At 41.5% G+C, this 24536-nt stretch overlaps 1 protein-coding gene across 1 annotated transcript; it reads left to right on the forward strand.

The window, feature by feature from the left end:
• The first annotated feature begins 1488 nt into the window (after window positions 1–1488).
• On the forward strand, window positions 1489–12484 carry ZNF662 (zinc finger protein 662). The gene is made up of 5 exons (XM_004368436.2): window positions 1489–1603; window positions 3196–3322; window positions 3955–4071; window positions 6165–6266; window positions 7249–12484. The coding sequence occupies exons 1-5, from the start codon at window positions 1514–1516 to the stop codon at window positions 8268–8270; spliced, it is 1458 nt and encodes a 485-aa protein (XP_004368493.2). The 5' UTR covers window positions 1489–1513; the 3' UTR covers window positions 8271–12484.
• Window positions 12485–24536: the final 12052 nt, after the last annotated feature.

Here is a 24536-nt window from a genome sequence, read left to right on the forward strand (position 1 = left end):
TCTCCATTTATCCTGATGTTCCTTACTGATCCAATTGTGAGGATTTTTGTTTTCTTTATATTGAGGTGTAATCCATACTGAAGCCTGTAGTCTTTGATCTTCATCAGTAAGTGCTTCAAGTCCTCTTCACTTTCAGCAAGCAAAGCTGTGTCATCTGCATAACACAGGTTGTTAATGAGTCTTCCTCTGATCCTGATGCAGCGTTCTTCTTCATATAGTCCAGCTTCTTGGATTATTTGCTCAGCATACAGATTGAATAAGTATGGTGAAAGGATAGAACCCTGATGCACACCTTTCCTGACTTGAAACCACGCAGTATCCCTTGCTGTGTTTGAACGACTACCTCTTGGTCAATGTACAAGTTCCTCATGAGCACAGTTATGTGTAAGTGAAGTATGGGTTGCTGTGTATCAGCATTCATCCATACTACAGTGCAGCGGTGTGCAAATGAAGTGGTGGTTACTGGGAGGAGGACGGCCGGGAAAGGATTTCCATAAGAACCCCTCTCTCCAGCTGCCTGCTCCCCGAGAATCAGTTAGGATGCCCCTGGGGAGGTCAGTGTCTTGTTGAGACAATGACGTCACTAGGGTTGGTGTCACCAAGTGTGGTAACTCATGGAGTTCCCCCCCCCATGGACCGCCTGCCGTACCAGACCATACAGAATCCTTAGTATTGTTTTTTTTTTGTACTAATGTTACTCATAAATCATAGTTCCCATATATCAGTCCTTCTTTTCCTTTATTACTTCATTCTCAGAAGTTATTGATATAGATTCACAAGTACTAATTGCCACAATATTGTAACTAAAACACCAGAAAATTTGACAAAATCAGCAACTATAAAGACACAGGCAGCAGTGAAAACAACAGCGTGTGCCGGTAGTGCCTGCTTGTAGCGCATGCAGAGGAAACCAAGGTGGTTCCAAGCATCACTGTAATTGGATAATAACAACAGCTCTGACCTGAGTGCATTAGCAGATTCAAAAAGTAAATTAGCATAGAGTTTTAGCCTTGTAGGTATATTGATACATGCAAGATGGGCCTACCAAAAATATTTTTGTTGTTATAGCTAACTACAGGGATATTTTTATTAAAAATAATAAATTTCTCCTAAAACACTGCACAAAAATTTTATGTCATTTTGGTGTCACCCCTTCTGCAGTGCCACCCAGTGTGGTCTGCAAGCCTGCACCCCTCTAGTGAGGCCAGAGTGGCGAGATCTAGACTACGTTCCGCTCCTTCTTGCTCTGCGGGGAGGGGAAGGAGGACCACAGAGACGACTCTCTCGCTGTCCTAGAGAAGCTGGAGCAGCACGAGGGCCGCATCCTCGGTCTCCCGGACACCGAGGCCTGTGGGGAACAGAGCGTTGGGGGCTCGCGGGTCGCGGATCCTGGGTCTGGCTTCGGCGCGGGGGCGCTGTGCCAGGTCGACCCGGTCCCGGCCCCCCGCCTCGACCACTGTCAGCCCCCGGTCGGGCCGGCGCGCGCTTTCTTCCCCGGAGGGCGGCGGGGGCCATGGCGGCCGCGGCCCTGGCGTGCGGGGCCCGCCTCGGCCCTGCCCTCGAGCGGCCGCCCGGACGTCCCGCTCCGTCCCGTGCGCACCCGGTGAGTGCGGGGCTGGCGCCTGGAAGCGGACTCGGCCCTGCCCCGGGCTCTAGGCCCACATAAGGGGCAGAGAGGGGGTGGTGTGGCGACTGGGAAATGGGGCTACAGGCTAGACTGGAGGGCCCGGAGAGGTAGGCCGGGTGCAAAGTGAATTTGACAGCCCCAGACTTGAGCCGGCAGGGGAAGCAGACATGCTAAGGGCAGAGGTGTTAACAGCGCAGTGCGTAGCGGCGAATGCCTGGAATTTTAATGAGCCTAGTTTTTTACAAAACAGGTTATATTTGAGGTGAGTCTCGAGATGAACAGGAGTTCAGGTGCAGAAAGAAGGAACTCGATCTTCAGGCAGAGGGAGCTACAGGTTCAAGGGCACAGATCTGGGTGAGGAGAGGGTTTGGCATCTTAACAGGATGTTGAGAGGATAGGGGATGGGGGTGGTAGTGCCAAGCTAGGATCCTGGGCAGGTAAGCTGGGTCGCCGGATAATAAATGGAATTGTCTGTGGTGCAGAGGAATTTGGACTTTATTAGGTAGGCAGAGGTGAGCCAGCCCGAGCCTTTGAGCTCTGGAGTGCTGGATAAATCGCTGTGAGGACTTTGTAGGGCTAGGCTTGAAGTGTAATGGACCAGAATCGGCAGCTACTTAGTATGGAGACAGAAAGCCTGAATTATAGGATTTCCTATAATATAGAAAATTATAGGAAGTCTTAATAGTTGTAGGTTAACACAGTGTTTTTTAAGGAAGAGCATGAGAAAGAGGAAGGAAAGAAAGAAAAAGTGCAGCAGCTCCGGCTTCCGAAGAAGTATAGAAAAAGGGGACATTGAGACTGGGACATGGGGAAGAAAGAGTGGGGTGGTATGTTTTAGGGGGTGCATTGAGATGGAGTGTGCAATAGATTCAGAGTTAACATCTATCCTGTTGAGTGTAGTATCTGGGGCAACCTGAGTGTTCCCAGGACCCCTTAGCTGCCTCTTTGGCTGGTGGCAATGACTGAGAGGGAGAGAAGAGGAAGGGTTTTACATAGGGGAAGTAGGGGTGGCAGGAGTGAGGATAGAAGGGAGTATGACATAGTAGGTAAGAGCCAGAAAGTCACACAGGCCTGGGTTCTGTCTCAGTTCTGTGTCTTTGGGCAAGTTCATCAGAGCTTCAGTTTCCTCTTCTGTAAAATGACTCTAATGCCTTCTTCCTAGGCTGTGAGGCATAAAAAACATAATATATGTAAAGTGCTTGGCACAGGCTCAATAAACAATAGTTGTTCTTGTTGTCAAGGATTGGTGACCTCTGGAGGAGAACATACTGTGGAGAAGGCATGGGATCTAGAACACAAGTGATTGTTTTGAGTATAGAGATGAAAAGGGAGAACTTTTGCAGAGACTCATGAAAAAGATGAGAGGATGTTTGCTGAAATAAAGATGAAGAGACATGAGGAAACTGATGACTGATCTTTTATATCTTCTCTGTAAGTAGGGGATGAAATCTGCTTAAGAGTACCCTGAGATTCTCAGAAGCCAGGAACCCAGCAGGCTTCCCCTCTTAGTGCCCTATCTGCCTGGGTCCTGGGGTTATCCTAGGGCATTTATATACTTGTTGTTTCAGGAGTCACTGACCTTCGAGGATGTAGCTGTTTACTTCTCTGAGAACGAATGGACCAGCCTGGCCCCTGCCCAGAGGGCTCTGTACAGGGATGTGATGCTGGAAAATTATGGGGCTGTGGCTTCCCTGGGTAAGGGTATCTCCCTTTGGCCTCTGCCTCTGCCCTTCAGAGTTTCCTAGCTTCTTCTACCTCAGAGGCGCAAGAGTCATTGATAATCCTGAACTGAGCGGTAGCTTCAGGCTCTTGGATTCTTAATGGCCCAACTGAGGTTGCTGAGAACTGGGAAGTCCTGGTATCAATTTGGGCCTCAGAAAGGACTTCCTTAAGATGCCTACCCGACCCCCTTTTTTGTGGGTACAGTGGGAAGAGAGAAGATTCCTGGGACTCCACTGAGGTCTCAGTTCCCCACCCCACAGTTCTATAGGGAAGTTCCTGGCCCAATACTGAACATCCTCATACATATGTCTGAACTTGAGCACTCTTAAGAGAGAGAGAGGACAAGAAAGCTCAATTCCTCAATGAGTGAAATCATCCATTTGCTCACCCAAACTGTTACTGAGCTCCTCTTACTTATTCTGTCAACTTCCTGACCTTTGTAAGCCTCTTGGCCCTCTCCCCTGGGTCTCCTGTCCCTTATCCGTCCTTGCTGTCCCTAGTTATTACCTTCTTCCTCCTGCCCCAGAAGACAAGGCCTGGGAGGAGCCCTGGGATTATTCTGTGTGACTCCATTCACCTGCTCGTCCCATTTCCTTTCTCTCAAGCAGCATTTCCATTTCCTAAACCGGCTTTGATTTCCCAGCTGGAACAAGGAGAAATACCCTGGTGCTTGGCTCCTCAAGGAGCTCTGGATGGAAAGGGCCCGAGGGGCATCTCCTCAGGTGAGTGAGAACACACATGTCAGTCATCTGACCAGTTCCCTTATCTTGTTCTTTAAAATGTAATAGGTATGTGTTCTATTAACCCAGTACTGTAGACACCAGTGGAATTCCCATTTTTCTCTGTGTTCTCATGGTTTTCCATTTTGAGTCCTTGTATTATTCATTCTGCTCCCTCCTGGCTCTGGTGTGCCATCTTCATTCACCTGTTTTGCCTCCTCCCCCTCTGTTGTTCTTATGATGGCCACCATTTATCTTTACTCCGTTACTTTCCTGTTTACTCTCTGATCTGAAGTGGCCTTCCTACTTCCCCAGCCTACTTATAGTCTTCCAGCAGAAGATTCTGACTCTGTGCTTGGCAGATAATCTTTATCATTAGAAGTTGAGCAGTCTTGGTAACTCTCAGCCAAATAGTTCCTATTCCCCAGGGATTCCTGGAGAAAGCCCTGGGATTCCTTTAGGCTTTTCTGCTCCTAGTTTCCTTGTGAGACTTGTGTCCCCCTACTGCCTCCCTGGCCCCATTCCTTCTTCTTGCCAAGGCTCTTCTGTGGGCACAGGGGGTCTTAAGCTTGGTCTCAACTTCCCCATTCTCACAGTTCTTTGCTGTGTCTGACAGTCTTTCTATATTAGAGTACTTTTGATTGTAAGTAACAGAAAACCCAACTCGAACTGACTTAAACAATAAAGAGGAATTTACTATTTCATGTAGCTGGAAGTACATAGGTAGATGGGCTGCGGGTACAGTTTGATCAGAATTCAAGTCTCTTCTGTGTCTCCTTGTATGTCAACTTTGTCTACAGTCTGGCTCCTCTCACAGTTGTAAGATGGTTGGTAGTTGTACCCAGACCTTTTTGCTTCCTTCTTTATACCTGTGGGGAGAAACAGGGCAGGTCTTCCCCATTGGGAATCAAAGTCCCAAGTATTGCTCAGACTGGAACATCTTAAGTCATATGCCAGCTCTAAATCACTGTGGCCAGGGAAATACCATGCACTGATTGGCTTGGCTTGACTTGGATTGCCTATCCCTGAATCAATTATTGTAGCAAGTGGGGTGGGCTTAGCCTGATTGGCTTCTACTAGTCAGGGCCTAGCCTAGGATCTGGGGCTACTACACACTGGGGGAGGATTAGAATGGTTGTAGGGAGACAACCACAATGTCCTCTACACTCTGTCAGGATATTAGTGCTTACTCCTCCCACCACCTGTGGGAATTTCCCATCTTTCCTTTAGGCAGAAAGCCAACAGCTAAGTTATTCCTTGAGCAAAACCCCAACTCCCTGACCTGCAGTAACCTTCCTGGAGAACATCTGTTGCTACACAAAGCCCACTTTTGTCTCTGAGAATACTCAGGGGACACACAGCCTCTTGCTTTAGCGATATAAAAGGTTGTCATTTGGAGGATGTAAAATTGCTCTGAATCTTAGGAGGCTTTAGATGGGAGTGACAAAGGACAGATCTTAGCTTGGTTTGAAAATGAGTTTATTAGAGTGGACCTGTGTGAACAGAGGTGTCCATCAGTAGAGTAAGGTAAGACTTCTAGAAATGGCTGATGAGACTTGAGGCCATTTCTTATGGATGCCATAGAGAGACCCATCATTGAACTGCCTCAGATCCTTTGTGGAATGTGAAAGCAATAGACAGATAGATAGGAAGGAAGGAAACTAAGATTGTAGTTTTCCAACATAGGCTGACTAGACAGAGAGTTCCCAGGAATAGCTCTTTGCAATTCCATCCTATCCTGATTCTTTTACTATATGAACTAGCTTTCATCTTCACAGGGCAAGTGAAGAAGAAGCCCTAGTCTTAGATCTTAACGGTGTTGTGCTGGGACATGAAAACTTGCTTAAGTTTCTTTCTCAATTTTCCTATTTCTTTTTCTTGACATTTTAAAATGGGTTATATGTTTTCATCTCTTTGGGAATTGATGGAATTGCAACTTCCTAACCTTCATATTATTTGTCCCCCTCAAGATTCAGATCATCTGTGTTACCAACACCCACCTTTATTCTCTCATTGCCACTTCCATCTCTGCTCTTTTCCTAATGGGCCCCATTCCTCTGACTGAGCTGGCCTTATTTGTATCTTGACCCTGGCAGGATGTCCATTTCTAAAGCCTGCTGGGATCTCCCAGCTTGAGCAGGTGGAAGAGCCACTGAACCTGAAACTGCAAGGAGAGGGTCCAAGTCTAATTTGTACTGGTAAGTGAGAGGGAAACGGGCACTTTTCTCCCTGTCACACATTTTCCTCTGCCTTTCCTTTGTAAAATGTTAAAAATCCATTTTACTGTTCATGCTTTAAATGAAGTCTCAAGAAACCTCCAAATCAATTAATCAAGAAGAAACTTAAACCCTAATGTTCCAGCTTTCATGAGGTCAAGTCAATTAATTAAATTAGGATGGGTCTTGGGTCCTAGGATCAAACTGAATACATGGCCTACTCATCTGGCCATTGTGGTCAACCGATATTTTTAAATGCTATATTTTACTCATTGTATTAGTTTGCAGGGATCAAAACATAAGTTAGTTAGGGTCTTTATCCTGGAAGGGTTCGCAGTCTAATGGAACAGTCAGATACACAAATGCATAATTACAGCAAAATGATGATGCTATAACATAGGTGTGAATAGGCACTATGGGAACAAAGAGGAGGGAATCTTTGCCCAGCTCTCCCGGAAATAATGTGGGGAAACATTTTTCATGGTGGGCCTGTTGATCGGATTGAGTGACAAGACTACATTTCCTTTTATTAGTGTTGACAAGTGAGAGGAAGGTCCTTCTTGTTGCTGTTGCCCCTTTTGTGACAAAGCTCAGTTCCTCAGATGTACCAGAAAGGATTCTTTATCTCTGAACAGGTCCTCTGCCCTGAATTCTGGCCTGTTCTTCTCATATCATAAACTGAACTGAGTTACTTAAAAGGAATTATGACTTGTCTCACTTGGATTCGATGTAACTATTTCCTGAGAGCCTGCCTTGTGCTTGATCGGTGCTGGGAATCACAGCCCTCATAGGCTGTCTGTCTAGTTTCTGTGTTTTGCTTACTTTCTGTATGTTAGCCTTGCTTTGCCATTTTCTGCTAGGACAAGGCTGCCAAGACACAGGGGTGGCACTTGGAGAGAAATGGACATATTAATACCACTTGGTGGGTAATGATAACATTTTCAGCTTTGATTTCTTCTTTCAGAGGATGTGTCGAAGAGTGAAAAAGAGGATTTTATTCCGAAGCAGGAATTTTTTCAGGAGGCATATGACCGTATGGTGCTATCACATAGATCCCAGTGGTATGACTGCCAGGAATTCTGGTTTGGAAAAACCTATGAAGATGAGAAAAGCAGGTTAGGGAGATGGGCCAATGGGGAAAGCATGGAGAGTGCTACAGATGATATTATAGAAGTGATTGTCACAGATGAGATGATCTCAGTAGAAGAGAGTTCAGACAGTACTGACCTCAATACCCACTTTACTATACATCATAAAATTCTAAGTGGGCAGCTATTCTGTATATGTGAAGATTGTGGCAAGTGTTTTTATCAAAATGAAGACTTTGATCAACACCAGAGAACTCATAATAAAGAAAAAGTCTATGGATGTAAGGAATGTGGGAAGGCTTTCCGTTTTAGATCACATTGCATTGCACATCAGAGAATTCACACAAGGGTAAAACCCTATGAATGTCAAGAATGTGCTAAAGCCTTTGTTTGGAAGTCAAACCTAATTAGGCACAAGAGAGTACATACTGGAGAGAAACCCTTTGAATGTAAGGAATGTGGGAAGGGCTTTAGTCAGAATACAAGCCTTATACAACATCAGCGTATCCACACTGGGGAGAAACCATATACATGTAAAGAATGTGGAAAAAGCTTTACTCGGAACCCTGCGCTTCTTCGACATCAGAGAATCCACACTGGGGAGAAGCCTTATGAATGTAAGGTCTGTGGGAAAGGCTTCATGTGGAACTCAGACCTTGCTCAGCATCACAGGGTCCACACTGGGGAGAAGCCTCATGAATGTACTGAATGTGGGAAAAGCTTCATTTGCAAGGCACACCTTATCCGACATCAGAGAATTCATACTGGAGAAAGACCCTATAAATGTAATGAGTGTGGGAAGGCCTTCAGTCAGAATTCTGTCTTAATTAAGCACCGGAACCGCCATGATAGAGAGAAACCCTCTAACTGTCAGACCTCTCATCTTCTTGAACATTAGAGAGTGCATAATGGTGATACTTGTTTATAATTCTCATGCTACAGGAACCCCAGAGAGAAAATGAGGTGACCTTCCGCAATTTTACTCTTATCCTAATAGCCAGTAATATCTTGCCCTTTCTCCTGAACGGATACCCAGTACCTAACAAGACCGGTCCCCCTGTTCAACCATGTTTATACCAGCCTCTATTTAGTTGAGCACCTACTATGTGTCAGGTGCTTTACATACATTATTTAATTTTCTTAATTCAATTAAGGTAAGTACTCATCTCCATTTTACAAATGAGGAATCAGGTTAAAAGAGGTGGTTAAAAAACTCATTCAAAATTACACAGCTAATAAGTGATGGAGTTGAAATTGGAACCAGGCTATCTGACTCCAGAGTCCGCTGTTCTTTATTTAATTATGCACATTCCTGCCTCTACCCATTTTTATTTGCTCAGGTTTCCCTGGTTACCCAACTCCTTCAACTAAACAGACTTATTTTTCTATCCTTTTTGTAATCAGTACCACCCAAGTTGGTATTTAATTATGTGCTGTCTTATATTTTTCTGTTAGTCTCATATGTGTTAATCTTGACTTCAGCTAAGTTTCCCTTTGAGAGCCAACACTGCATTTTTTTTTCTTATATTTTAAAACTTATTTATTTTTTACTAGATATAACATGGATATGATAAACAAAAAATTGAAATAGTTCAAAAGATGTTCAAGGAAAAGTAAGTTTCCTTTTCACTCTTCCCCAATTACTGTTACTAGTTGTGTAATCTTCTGGAGATATTCCCTATAAATACACAAGTATTTATTAATATTGCTTTTCATAAGTCTGCCTCACCCAAATCCTTATTTTATGTAGGTGACACTGAAATTAATATTGCCAACTCCAGGATCTTGTTGTCCTCAGAAGTTGTGGTCCTCCTTGGGGTCACCAAGGTAACTTAGGAAAAGCAGTAGAAGGTAGTCTGAGTTGTGCAGTCTTGGGAGACCTGATTGCCCTTGTGTTATCAGCCTGCACTCGGAGTAGAAAATATGATGTAAACCAAGTTTGAGATTTTTGTCATAAAAATCTGTATAGCTACAACCCCTTTCCTCATTGCAACGTTATCCTAAATCCTTTCCAGTCTGTCCCCCTCCCATTGCCATAATAACCCACACCCCAAAATAAGCTATGGGTTGGTCACCAAGGGAGGGAGAAACAGCCAGTTTCTGATGATGGTTAATGCTCTGTTAGATAGTTTCAGCCAGTCAGCAGTTGAAAAGATCCCATCTGATCTAGTATCTTGGTGCCAGAGACACAAATGCCCTTCCCAGGTCCAGGATCAAAGATACATGCTAGGAACACATAGATTTTACACAAGTAAGGGGAAAATGAAGAATTGCAAAATTAACTATACTTGAAATCAGAAGGAGTCTACGTAACAATATCTTTTTAAAGGGGATGCAAGCTGTTATTAGTAGCAGTTAAATGCAGGGTATTAGAGAGTAATACTGACCATCTTGACACTATCTCAAGAGAACCAAAGACCCTATTCAGGGGAGAAGAATGCTGACTAAATCAGACAGGTTTGAAATGTCCATTTCAGATTCTTGACCTTTAGAGTCATTCTTCAGACAATGTGCTGCTATTTAGGCATTTCATTTTGTAAACTGCCTGCAAGTTAGTTTACTTTTTGATTAAGGAGCAATGACAAGAAGCCAGAGGCCTGCTTGGACCCACCTTCTGCTTCCTGAAAATCACAAACACTAACTCCAGAGACTCTGATTGCTGAAGCCTAAATCTATGTGGTAAGGAGAACTTGCCCTAGTTCAGCATAGCCAGGACAACCTCTAATAAGCAGTATAAATTTTGTATCGCAGAACCAAGGAAATGGAAATGAATGATGTGAACAGGTGTTTGAAGGAAGTTGTTTATTAAACATTATTGAGCACCTACCTGTGTGCAAAGCCTTGTGCCAGGCACTGGGTAGACAGTAAATCAGACTTACTCCCTGCCCTCCTGGAACATCTAGTCTAGTGGGAGAGACCAACCCTCTTCCCACAAAAAAATCAAGTAAAATAATTTTAAAAACTATATTAAATTGCAAAGTACTATAAAGGGAATGAACAGAGTGCTGAGAGAATGGTATGGAGGGGACCTACTTTATATAGGTAGTCAGGGAATGCTTATGCTAGGAAGGAAGTAACATTAAAGCTAAGAATCGACGGGTGAGAAAGAACCAGTTGTATCAAGAGCAAGAGAAGAACAGCAGGCAAAGGGAACAGCTATGCAGACTCCCTGATGTGAGAAGAGCTTGCATGTTCAGGGTACCAAAAAGAATGTGTAGCACAAGTTGGGTTTGGAGAGATAGGTGGGCCAGATCATTCAACAATCTTACTTGAGAAGAGAAGCCATCGAAAGGTATTCAGTGGAGGAGTGACATGTTTGATTTATAGTTTAAGAAGACCACTCTGACTACTAAGTAGAAAATGGTTTGTAAAGGGACAAGACTGAAAGAGATAATGTTGGAGGCTGTAGTAGCAGTCCAGGTGTGAAAGGATGGTGACCTGGAGAGGGTAGTATTAATGAAGATGGAGAGAAGTAGATAGATTTAAGAGATATTTTGGAAATAGAATCATTAGACCTGCTAATGATTGGATACAAGGGGTAATGGGTAGGGAGGAATCAAGGATGACTTTCTGATTTCTGGCTTTAGCAGCTGAGTGGGTAGTGGTGCCATTTACTGGAATGGGTAAGACTGGAAAAGGAATAGGTTTGGGGAGGAAGAAATCTAGAACTCTGTTTTGGATTAACGTATTTGAAATTTGTATAAGATGTGCAGGTGAAACTTTCAAGTAGTATACAGGGCTGGAGCTGTACATTTGGGAGTCATCAAATAAGCAGAAGAGGTGTAAAGACATGGGAAGGAATGAAAGAAATCTCTAGAGCTATGTTATTCAGTACAACAGCCACCAGCCACATGTGGCTATTTAAATTAAAATTAAATAAAATTTTAGTTCCTCAGTCACATTGGCCACATTTCAAGTGCTCAGTAATCATATATGGCAGTTGGCCACCATATTGGATAGCGTAGATATTGTATGTTTTCATCATTGCAGAAAGTACTGTTGGACATTGCTGCCCTAGAGAGAGTATAGCAAGATAAGAGAGCCCAGGATGGAGTCCTATGAAATACCAATTTGGTATTTAGGGAGTTGGACTTAGGGGGAGGAGCCAGCAAGAGATGCTGAGAAAGAGCAGCCAGTGAGGGGTTGGCAACATTACCAGTGTACACATTATGCAGGAAGCAGTTGAAATATAGGGTTGAAGGTTAGACCATGGCTGAAAGGTGGTGATCATTAAAACCCTAAATACTCACAAGCTCCCAGAGTGGCAATGATGTATATGCTGGAAGAGGTCAGTATCTTAAAATGGGAAAGAAGCAGAGAGAGAATACGAGTATGAGCGAACATGAAACAGAAGGGACAGTTTGGACTTCTAGAGGCGCATTATTGAAGTTGATCAACCCCAGAAACTCCCTCAAAGATGGAAATGTGTGTGGGTAGGGAAGATTTTTAAGATTATCACAATGAGAGAATTATCAAAATATGGCAACAGATAGGTATTCTAGAAGGTTTAGGAAATAGAATGTGGAAATGGATCCCCTACCAAGAGAATTTCTAACTTGTCGTTTTCTTACCAGAGGCCCAGAGATAGGCATTTGGAAGCCCTGAGCCCACATCGCAGACTCTGTAGTGTCACATAAGGCAGTCCCTGGGTTACAAACTAACTTACAGACAACTCGTACTTAAGAACAGACTGCCATAAGTCCTATTATGTTAAAAATCGGAGTTAAATACAGTGGTTCATAATGAACGCACACACTATTTGTGACACTCATGAAAATGTGTGGTTTGGAAATGTTAAGTGTTTTATATACATAGAAAGGTAAAATACATACTACATACTAAGACATTTTACTTACTGACGCTAAGTAAGAACCATATGTACCTGTTCTAACTTACCTACAAATTCGACTTAAAGACAGATTAGGAATGGATCCGACTTGTAACCCGGGGACTGCCTGTATTCACGAAAGTAGGAGCAGCTGTAAAGAGAAGTGACTGCTTGGCCTGCCACAGAAACTCCTCAGTCTCAATTCAGAGATCCATCAGGCTCTCTCATTTAGTGTTCAAGTCAATGTCGCTCGGAAAAAAAAAAAAAAAAAAGATCAAAAGAAATGCATTAAACACATGAACACAGGGACAAAAAAATAATGGAATTTTGACATGGAAGACTTTCCCATTTGTAGTGACACTTCCTAGACTTGTAAAACTCAGAAGAGGAATAAAAGTACTAACTCAGGTCCTAAATTCAGGACAAACATAAAAGGTGGAAATTTAAGATATTCTCTGATAAATTACAAGGAACAGAATACATCAAAATCAGTAATTGGGCATGGTAAAATTTTGTCTTGGAAGATTTTCAAAATTGCAAAGTGAGGAAATGTGAAAATAGTGTGTAAAGTCATTCACCTACTGAAATTTAGGTGGCCTACCCTGAACTGGGAAATGAATAATTAAATCCCTGCTATTTTGCAACCCTATGTCAGATACAGAGTTACTTATTTTAGAAGCAGCTCAGTTGCACATCATTGTCTGTAATTCTGAGCATCTGTCTTTTTGAGTTTGAGACTCTGCAATGGTCATCTCTTATTTGGTTTTCAGCATCCATTCCTCTTCCCTTTGGGAACAGTGACCCAAATATTCTTTGAGAAAGTATCCTTTCTCAGCCACGTGGTTTGGCTCCCCCCAAGTTTATGAGTGGACCCTGTTTGGCTTAGGTCAGTCAATTTATCCCATCCCCTTGGCCACAGAGCCAGAGAACTGTGAGAAGATATTTACTGGACCTTCTGGAAGAGAGAGGCTTTTCTTCTATGAGAGCCACCAAAGGAGATACTCTCTGTCCTCTCCTTGGTATGTAGGAAGATCTGAGGCCTAGAACTGTAGCAACTGTTTTCTATTAAAAAGGGGAAAATCTGGAGCTTCTAGGTGCTGCCATCCGGAGCCAAAAGATGAAACCAATACCAAAGAAGACAGTGGCAAAGCAGAAAGAAACTGGGTCCTTGGCAACATCATTTGAGCCACTAGACCAAGCCTTACTTGAAGTAAACCTACCTCTGGACTTTTCAGCTATGTGAGCAAATAAATATCTTCTGTTAAGCTAGTCAGATTTGGGTGTTCTGTCATTTGCAACTTAACTAGTCATAGCTGATACAGGCTTGAATTTGAAAACACTTTGCTCATACAGCACCGTAACATAGCATTTTTCTCTTGCTTGGTAGTCACACGAGCTCCTCATTTGTATCTCATCTCAGCTGCTTGAAGGTTGAGTGTCTAAATAGATGCCTTTCATGTCCTAAAGTTAATTTTATGAATACCACCTGACTGATGTTTTAAGTCATACTGTAACATACCCTCCAAACTTGATGAAAATAGATTCTCAGTTCTAGATTCTGTAGAGGATAACTTCTATCTCTTTGAGATGACTTACAGGCTCCCCTACCATATTTAAGTGAATTTTGTATTTGCCATGTCACCTGTATTTTAAGTCAGATTCATTGTGAAATAACCAGGTGCTCGATTCAGATCTGCTAGACACTTTGTTTTATTGAACAATACTCCAGTAATTGTTGAGAAGGACAGAGTCCAGACCTAGAGATAGATTCTATTAAGCTGAAAGTCATCTCTCTGCCCAGTGACTGAGATAAAAGTTATAGATTGAAAAGTTGCTTCCTATTTTACCAAGAGAAAACATGCAAAAAGAAATAGTGTTGACCATTTTTCTCTCTCTTTTTTTTTTTTCTGAAGAAGGGCTGTTGTTGTCTGGTGCAAAAATATAGGTGTTGGCACTAAGCAACTGCATCTGTCAGTCCCCACACTCATTTCCATCATTCCTAGTCCAGGCTGGACTAAAGTGTGTTTAGCATGAATGACGTTTAAGACCCAATACCTTCTGACTTCCACTATATTGTACCCACTAAACTTGGTGAAAAGTTATTTGTTGGGTTTCAAATGACATATTAAGGAATAAACACTTATAATCTGTTGATAATAAAAAGAAATGAAAAATAATTGGTGTGAGAGAAGAAACTAAAAAGTAAATTTTCCTATCAAGCAATCAACTGGTGTCTCAGATAGTGTCCTGGACCATAGGTTTCTTCTTCCTTGGGTAAGTTTCCTGCCCACTAGGAGCACCCTGTGGAGAGGCTGAGGTAGGCTTTTGACTCTGCCTTCTACTGTTTGAGAGAATATTAATTCTAAATGTATGAGCTCTAACCACCAGACCCAAAATAACACTTTTTATTTCCTGGGAGGCTTATGGGATTCTCATGAAAATGGAGATAAAACACCCCTGAAATTTTACTGTCCTGGGGTGGCAGATCAGATTCCCTGATGCCCCTTTGAAAAGTATGTGCTCGTGTGAAGGGAAAACAAAGGAGGGAATACATCGATCCACTTTGACACTATAAATGAAAAAATGCGGTATATACTGGTAACTGCTGGCAAATGAGATTTTTAAAAAAGGTGGGGTGTACAAAGTGAAAATATTCTGAAAAAGTAAAAAACATTCCTGAGAGAAGCAATAAATGATGATGTAAACATGGGAACTGAAAATCAGAATACATACAAGAGGTGGGCATGATCCATCTTTGATGCCAGCTTGACCTACAGATGGGGCTGGATGCTGTTGCCCAGGAAAGTGAGAGTTGTCCTGAAAGACTAGCCCCAGTTCATGACACTGTCCCCATTTCGTCTCTTATTTCTTCCACTTATTCTTCACCATAGCAATTGGCTTCTGCTTCCACCAAGCTCCTTGAGCTAAGTTTATTACCAATAACTGGCTTCTTTGGCTTTATCCTTTCCGGCATGGTACCCTGTTGACAGCTTTCACAGCTTGAGGATGCCCTCTTGACTCCTAGGGCACCATTTTCTCCTGGTGTTCCTGACCTGTTAACTATTGCTTTTGAGTTCCCTCTTCTTTTGCCCACCTTTTAAAGATAAGCAGTCCCCTAGGGATCCAATCTTGTCCTTTTTCTGACTTTACACACTGCCACTAGGTGGCAGAATTATTTGTCCATTTAAGCTACATCTAGGTGCCACATGCACAAAACGGAATTTATTATCCTTACCTACAGGTGTACATTACCCCATTTTCACTGCCACCTATCCCCTTATCCAAGCCAGGAACTTCATGAGAACCTTCAGCTCCTCTCTATCCTGCACACTTATAAACACTCTGTGATGATTCCTACTCATGAATATAGCAGATCTACCACCTCCTTTGCACGTCCCCTGCTTTACTTCATGTAGTGACCATCCCAGAGTTTTGTGACAGCTATTGTCCTTTCTATCCTTTCTCATTCTGAGATCAAGAAACTTAAAATGAAAATCTAATCATATCACTCCCTTTCTGAAAACCCTTTAATGACTCTGTTGTCTGTAAAACAAAATCCAAATTCCTTAGGTCAGTATTCAAAACTTCGTAAATGGTTTGTTTTAATCTATGGTTTGTCCCTATCCTCCCTCAATCTCCCACTTAGGTCCCAGCTTCAGTCATACTCGCCCACTTCTAATTTTTAATCATGTCTTCCTTTCAGAGGATGAGTGAATGTATCTGTATAGACTAATTGCTCTCAACCGTGGGTGGTTTTGCCCCACAAGGTATATTTGGAAATGTTTAGGGCATTTTTGTCACAATTGAGGGAGTGGATGCTACTGGCATCTAGTGGGTAGAGGACAGGGATGCTACTAAATGTACTACAATGCGTAGAACAGTCCCCCGCAACAAAGGATTATCCGGCCCCAAATGCCAATAGTATTGATGATGAGCAATTCTTGTATAGGCCAACCACATCTGGAAGTGTGTTGGTCCTTTCTTGGAGCCTTTATAAATCTGCTACAAAGGAGGAACGAGTTTCAGCATAAAGGAAACACCCGAATGGAAGCACAGATTTATTATGAGGAGACATTTTGTCTTCCTTTGATCACAGTAAGTGATTAAATTAGTTGCAAAGAGCTCTGCCAACTTGCAAAGCACCATTTTCTCCCCCAGGTCAAAGTGAGTGCAAGAACTAGAAATGGGGATATTCAGAAAGAGCCAGGTAAATGGGACCAGTGGATCCATCAGATTTATGTGTGCCCTCTGCCTGACAGAGGTAATAGGAAGCACAGGTAGCTGAGGTCAGTCTGGAGGTATGAGGCTCTGCCACTTCTCACCAGTTTATTTTTTTAAGCTTCTCTGAGGCCAACGCTAAAATCAAACAATTAAATGGAGATCTAGGAGGATGGGGCATAGTCCTGGTCGTGTTGCTTAGAGACTAAGATGGCAAGGTCAATATCTTAAGTTTCCTAACCTACTGCCTTGGAGTCTATTCCGACTCATAGTGACCCCCATAGGACAGAGTAGAACCACCGCATAGGGTTTACAAGGCTATGATCTTTTTTATTTTATTGTCCTTTAAGTGAAAGTTTACAATTCAAGTTAGTCTCTCATACAAAAATTTATACATACATTGTTATGTGACCCTAGTTGCTCGCCCTATGCTGTGACAGCACACTCCTCCTTTCCACCCCGGATTTCCCGTGTCCATTCAACCAGCTCCTGACCCTCTCTGCCTTCTCCTCTCACCTCCAGACAGAAGCTGCCCATTTAGTCTCATGTATCTACCTGAGCTAAGAAGCATACTCTTCACGAGTATCATTTTATGTCCCATAGTCCAGTCTAATCTTTGTCTGAAGAGTTGACCTTGGGGATAGTTTTAGTTTTGGGCTAACAGTCTGGGGGCCATGTCTTCCGGGCTCCCTCCATTCTCAGTCAAACCATTAAGTCTGGTCTTTTTACTAGAATTTGAGTTCTGCATCCCACTTTTCTCCTGTTCCATCAAGGACTGTCTGTTGTGTTCCCTGTCAGGGCAGTCATTGGTAGTAGCCAGGCACCATCTGGTTCTTCTGGTCTCAGGCTGATGAAGTCTCTGGTTTATGTGGTCCTTTCTGTCTCTTGGGCGAATACTTTCCTTATGTCTACAGTGTTCTTCATTCTCCTTTACTCCAGGTGGGTTGGGACCAATTGATGCACCTTAGATGGCCACTCGCTAGCTTTTAAGACCCCAGACTACAAGGCTATAATCTTTATGGAAGCAACCTGCCACATTTTTCTCCCTCGGTAGATTCAAACCTCCGACCCTTCAGTTAGCTGAGCGCTTAACCGCTGCTTAACCTCTTAGTTTCCTAGGGCTGCCATAAAAATGCCATGAAGTGAGTTGCTTAAAAGAACAGACTTTTATTTTCTCACGGTTCTGGAGGCTAAAAGTCCAAATCAGCTGTGTCAGTTCCTTCTGAGGACTTTGAGAGAGGAACTGTTCCATGCCTGTCTCCAAGTTCTGGTGGCTGCCTGCAATTCCTGGTGTTCCTTTCCTGGTTGCAAATACATCTGCCTTTGTTGTCACATGGTGTCTGTCTTCTCCATGTGTGTGACTCTCTTTTTATAAAATACCATTCCGAAGGGATTAGGATTAGGACCCACCCTCATTCCAGTATGATTTAGCTGATAGTATCTTTAAAGAAAGACCCTGTTTCCCCCAAACAAGGTCACATTCACAGGTACAGGGGGTAGGACTTCATCATATATCTTTTTGGGGAAAATAATTCAATCCGTAAGAGTCAGGGAGGCCAAATTTAAAGATCTCGACAAGAAACCTGGTCGTGCTCGATTGCTAATAGATGCTACCTTGCCTCATGGTAATGAAAAAGATGATATAGTGGACTTGGTTGACTGCTTATCCAGCATCCAATACCCTCTTTCCTCTTGAAAGGTATCCACATTTCACAGCCATAGAGGGTGGGTTTATCTATACTACCAGCTACAAGGGTGGACCCTGATGGTATTAAGTCAATTGGAATAATCCCATTTCTGTTGCTACAGCTATTGGTTCAGGAGTGGGCGTGTGTCCTAAATCGATCTAAACAGAGTGAAGCTCAGGATTTTAAAAAATAGTTTATGGGGGAGATACCCTCTCTTTATTCCTAGATTTACACTGAGAAGCATATAGCCAGGGCCACTACTAGCCTAAATAGTACCTTTGTGGAAGTTAAAAATAAGGCAGATAGATGAATTAGAAAAATACACCTCCCCCCACCCCCGAGCAGATAAATTAAAAAAAGGTGCCCAATCTGGGTAGATAGATTAGAAAAAGGCACTCCTTTGGGCACAGGCTCAAGTTTGGTATGTAGATGGAATATCTGTGCTAAGAAAAGGTGGCCCTTCCTATGGGTGAAGGCAGCCTTGCACCAGGATGCACAGCTTGCCAAACAGCATGGGCTGGATCTCAGCCCCTACTTCCCCCTGAGCAAACTGCACCACTGTATGTGGAAGCACTAAATATGAACACAGGAGCAACAGGTGGCCCCTCTTGTTGCCACTATGAAGGAAGATGGGCATACAGAAGAAGGGAGAGCAGAGCCTCGAGAATGGTGAGAAGTGGAGCTGTAACACTAATGACACTAATGGGAGCATGAACACTGGATCAGATCCCACCTAAGTCTCAACTAGCTATAGATTTTTCAGTTAAATAGCAAATAAATTACCTTTATCGTTATGTCTGTTTAATTCAGATTTTCTATTACTTACAAGTAAAAACATTCTAATTGATATAGTCATCTAGGATTTCCAGATCCCCAATATATCATCTGTTATGAATTGAATTGTGTCCTCTGAAAAGTTATGTTGAAGTCTTAACCCCTGTACCTGTGAATGTGACCCTGTTTGGGAATAGTAGTTTTCTTTTGTTACATTAATGAGGCCATACCAGAGTAGGATGGGTCCTAAACCTAATCACTTCAAGGTATCCTATAAAAAGAGCAGAAAAGACACAGACACAGAGACACACACATGGGAAGACAGATGCCAAAGAACATCAAGGAACTCCCAAGGGTACTGACAATGAAGGACCCTCCCCTAGAGCAGATGCCCTAATTTGGACTTCTAGCCTCCAAAACTATGAAACAATAAATTCCTGTTCTTTAAAGCCACCCACTTGTGGTATTTGTGTTATAGCAGCACTAGGTAACTAAAACATCATGCCAAAAGGAAGTGGTCTATTAAATCAGTATAGCCCCTTTCTCCCCAAACCCCTGCCAGAAGAGCATCCTTTCTCATATTTTTTATAGGTGTGGATTTGGAGGACCATGAAAAGGAAAATTTCTCTAACAAGCAGAAACTGGAACAGCCATTTTGCCTTACCAAGAACTCATTTCATTTCCAGGGGAGTGATCCAACAGAAGATGCATCATTCTGTCCCTATTGAATAATATATGGTATGTATTCGGGGTTAGGGACCACTGATACTGCTTTCTTTTTTCTAAATGGAAATTTTTATTTGGGTTATTTTATTTTTCCTCCACCCCTATATACTGATATGTTGGGGGGAGGATGGGGATGGATAAATGTATCGTTATCTCATAGGTTGGAGGTTCATGGGCATATTTTTTGGATTTAAGATAAATGGATATCATCCATCTTGATCATGGAGCAAGATACAAGGCTGGGTATGACTCCAGGTTGTCCTTCTGGAGTGGTAAGTATATGTTCTGTCACCTTTCCCATGAACCTCATCCTTCCCTTTTGGTTGATAGAAACCTACATTTGTTTGTTCATTTTTTTTTTAATTCAAACAAACATGAGTACTGTTTTGTTTCTAGTACAGTACAGTGCTGGACTCGCAGAGAGTACAAGAGAATTAAAAGACTGTCTTTGAGTTTGAGATGTTTGGCAGAAAAGGGGTGATGGTGGCAAGGCTAACCTAGAAAGGAAATAAAGAACCAGAGAAGTCAGTGCCATGACTTAGGAAAGGCAGGATTCTAAGAGTTGATTTACAAGTCCATTGTTTGGACTTTGGAACACATTAACTTGGAGATATAGTCCTGTATGTTAGTTTGGGGGTTAGTTTATCAGGCCAACCCACAAGAGTTTGTTTTTCACTCAGAGTTTACAAAAAAAATTTAAGAGTAACTTTTTTATTATAAAAGTATTACATAAAAAAAATGAATTGTCAAAATTTGGAAAATACACAGAAATAAGTTTTTAAAAAAATCACCTGTAATCCAATTACTGAGAAATAACTATGGTTAATGTTATTTTTTAATTTTATTGTGGTTATATATATATATACTATAACCAGAATTTTTGCCATTTTAAATGTGATTAAGTGGAAATTCAGCGACATTAATTAGACTATGTTGTATACTCATCACCACTATTTCCAAAAAATTGTCATCACTCCAAACAGAAACTGAGTACCTCTTAAGCAATAACTCCTCACTTCCCCCACCCCTGGTAACCACTAATGAACTTCTGTCTTCATGAATTTGCCTGTTCTAGATATTTCATAAAAGTGGGATCATACAATGTTTGTGCTTTTGTGTTTGACTTATTTTTACCAAACAGAATGTTTTCATGGTTCTTCCACGTAGTAGCATGTATCAGAACTTCATTTCCCTTTATGGCTGAATGATATTCCATTGTATGTGTTAATAATTTTTATAGAGGCAAGAGTTAAAATGGGTTCCCTGGCTAAGAGCCAAACAAATACTAGTCATGAGGCCCTTTACAAGAAACAATAACTTTATGCATACTTGAGATTTAGGCGAGTTTTCCTTATCAGCATAAGTTAGCAACATTCATCCAATCAAGCCAGCTTGGCATTCAGTGACCAACTTTTCCAAAACAAAAGGAAAATTAAATGTAATTAACCAAAGCAAAGGACAAAATACTTACTCATCTAAGCCTTAAAAGGGTATTATAACTGTGTAAACTCTAACCTCCTCACCATTTTCAGTTTGAGGTGCTTCCTATTCACTAAAAGCTTCTCGCTCAATAAACTTAACTCTGATTGACTTGTTGATCAAATTTTTGTCTTTTGACATATGTATATACCATATTTTGTTTATACAGTTGTCTGTTCATGGACATCTTTTGGCTATTATGAATAAAGCTGCAATGAATATTGGTGTACAAGTATCTGTTTGAGCCCCTCCTTTGGGTATATACTTAGGAGTTAAATTGCTGGGTCATATGGTTACTCAACATTTAACTTTTTGAGGAACTGCCAAACTATTTTCCACAGCAGCTGCACCATTTTACATTAGCGCCAGCAATGCACAAGGGTTCCAGTTTCTCCACATCCTCACCAACACTTATTTTCTTTCTTTTTAATAATAGCCATCCTAGTGGGTGTGAAGTAGTATCTCATTGTGGTTTTGATTTGCATTTCCCTAATGACTAATGAGAAGCCCTGGTGGTGCAGTGGTTAAGAGCTTAGCTGCTAACCAAAAGGTCGGCAGTTTGAATCCACCAGCTGCTCCTTGGAAACCCTATGGGGCAGTTCTACCCTGTCCTATAGAGTTGCTACAAGTCGGAATCGACTTGACGGTGACGGCAATGGGTTTAACGACTAATGACACTGACCATCTTTTCATGTGCTTATTGGCCATTGGTAGAACTTCTTTGGAGAAATGATTTATTCAAGTCTTTGCTCATTTTAAAATTGGGTTGTCTTTTTATTATTGAGTTGTAGAAGTTCTTCATGTATTCTGGATATTAAACCCTTATCAGATATATGGTCCCATATATGCTCTCCCATTTTGTAGTTGTCTCTTTGCTTTGTTGATAAAGTCCTTGGATACAAAAAAGTTTTAAATTTTGAAGTCCAATGTACTATTTTGTCTTTTGTTACTCATGCTTTTGGTGTCATATTCATTGTCAAAAACAAGCTCCTGAAGCTCTACTCCTATGTTTTCATCTAAGAATTTTATGGTTTTAGTTTTTTAAATTAGGTCACTGATCCATTTTCAGCTAATTTTTATAGATGGTGTGATATATAGATCAACTTAATTCTTTTGCATGTAAAGATCCAGTTGTCCCAGAAACATTTGTTGCAGAGACTGTTCTTTCCCCATTTAATGGACTTGGCACCCTTGCTAAAAATCAGTTGGCCATAGGTATATGGGTTTATTTCTGGACTCACAGTTCTATTCCATTGGTCTGTATGTCTGTCTTTATACCTGTAACACACTGTTTTGATTACTGTAGCTTTATAGTCCATTTTGAAATTGGGAAGTATGAATCCTCCAAATAACCAAATTGTTTTGGCTATTCTGAGCTCCTTGCTTTTTTTTTACTGTACTTTAGATGAAGGTTTACAGAACAAACTAGCTTCTCATTAAACATTTAGTACACATATTGTTTTATGACATTGGTTAACAACCCCACAACATGTCAACACTCTCCCTTCTCAACCTTGGGTTCCCTATTACCAGCTTTCCTGTCCCCTCCTACTTTCTAGTCCTTGCCCCTGAGCTGGTGTGCCCCTTTAGTCTTGTTTTGTTTTATGGGCCTGTCTAATATTTGGCTGAAGGGTGAACCTAAGAAGTGACTTCATTACTGAGCTAAAAGGGTGTCCAGGGGCCATAGTCTCGGGGTTTCTCCAATCTCTGTCAGTCCAGTAAGTCTGGTCTTTTTTTTGTGGGTTAGAATTTTGTTCTATATTTTTTTCCAGCTCTGTCTGGGACCCTCTATTGTGATCCCTGTCAGACCAGTCAGTGGTGGTAACTGGGCACCATCTAGTTGTACTGGACTCAGTCTGGTGGAGGCCGTGGTAGTGGTTGTCCATTAGTCCTTTGGACTAATCTTTCCCTTGTATCTTTAGTTTTCTTTATCCCTTGCTCCCGAAGGCGTGAGACCAGTGGAGTATCTTAGATGGCTGCTCACAGGCTTTTAAGACCCCAGGCGCCAAAGTAGAATGTAGAACATTTTCTTTATAAACTATGTTATGCCAATTGAGCTAGGTGTTCCTCTGACACCATGGTCCCCACAGCCCTCAGCCCAGCAATTTGGTCCTTTAGGGAGTTTGGATGTGTCTATGGAGCTTCCATGACCTTGCCTTGTACAGGTTGTGCTGGCTTCCCCAGTATTGTGTACTGTCTTACCCTTCACCAAAGTTACCACTTATCTATTAAAGCTGATCCTCAAAAGCAAGGAGCTCATAATGGTTATGAGCTCCTTGATTTTGAGAATCAGCTTTTCCATTTCTGTGAAAAATGCTGTTAGAACTTTGACAGGGACTGTGTTGAATCTTTAGATCACTTTGGGTAGTACTGACATCTTAACAATATTGTCTTCTGATCCATGAACACAAAATGTCCTTCCATTTATTTAGGTCTTCTTTAATTGGTTTCAGCAATATTTTATAGTTTTCAGTGTATAAATCTTTCACACTCCTGGTTAAATTTATTCCTAGACATTTTATTCTTTTATATGTTGTTGTAACTGGAATTGTTTTTGTTAATTTCCTTTTCAGATTGTTCATTACCGGTATATAAAAACACAACTGATATTTTGCGTGTTGATCTTGTACCTGGCAACTTTGCTGAACTCATTTATTAGCCTAGCAGCTTTCTTGTAAATTCTTTGGGATTTTCTATATATAGGATCATGTCATCTGTGTATAGAGGTAGTTTTACTTCTTTTCTGATTTGAATGCTTTTTATTTCTTTTTCTCGCCTGATTGTTATGGCTAGAAATTCCAGTACAGTGTTGAATAGCAGTGGTGAAAGCAGGCGTCCTTGTCTTATTCTTGCTCTCAGGGAATACGCTTTCAGTATTTCACCATCGAGTGTGATGTTTGCTGTGGGTTTTTCATAAATGCCCTCTACCATGTTGAGGAATTTCCATTTTATTCCTAGTTTGCTGAGTACTTTTATTATGAAAGGGTGTTGCATTTTGTCAAATGCTTTTTTTTCCCATCAGCTGAGATGATCATGTGGTTCTTTTCCTTCATAGTTTTTTTTTTTTTTCATTTATAGTTTGTATCTTTTATGTAGTATTTAAGAAATCTTTGCCAAACCTAAGGTCATTAAGATTTTCTCTAGATGTTTTGCAATTGTAGCTCTTACATTTTTTATGATTCAAGTTATTTTTTGTATACGGTGTTAAGGGTTAAGGTTCATTTTTTTGTATACAGCTATCCAAGTTTTCCAGCATCATTTGTTGAACAAGTTACTCTTTCCCCAGTGAATTTTTCTGGCACAAGTGTCAAAAATCAATGTATGAATCTATGTATGGACTCATTGATTTCTTTGTCTACCTTCACTACTATAGACAACACTATCTTTACTACTATAACTTTATAATACCTCTTGAAATCAAGTAATGTAAATTCTCCAATTTTGTTCTTTG

This window comes from Trichechus manatus, unplaced genomic scaffold (assembly GCF_000243295.1).
Source record: "Trichechus manatus latirostris isolate Lorelei unplaced genomic scaffold, TriManLat1.0 scaffold00001, whole genome shotgun sequence".
Taxonomy (NCBI): Eukaryota; Metazoa; Chordata; class Mammalia; order Sirenia; family Trichechidae; genus Trichechus; species Trichechus manatus.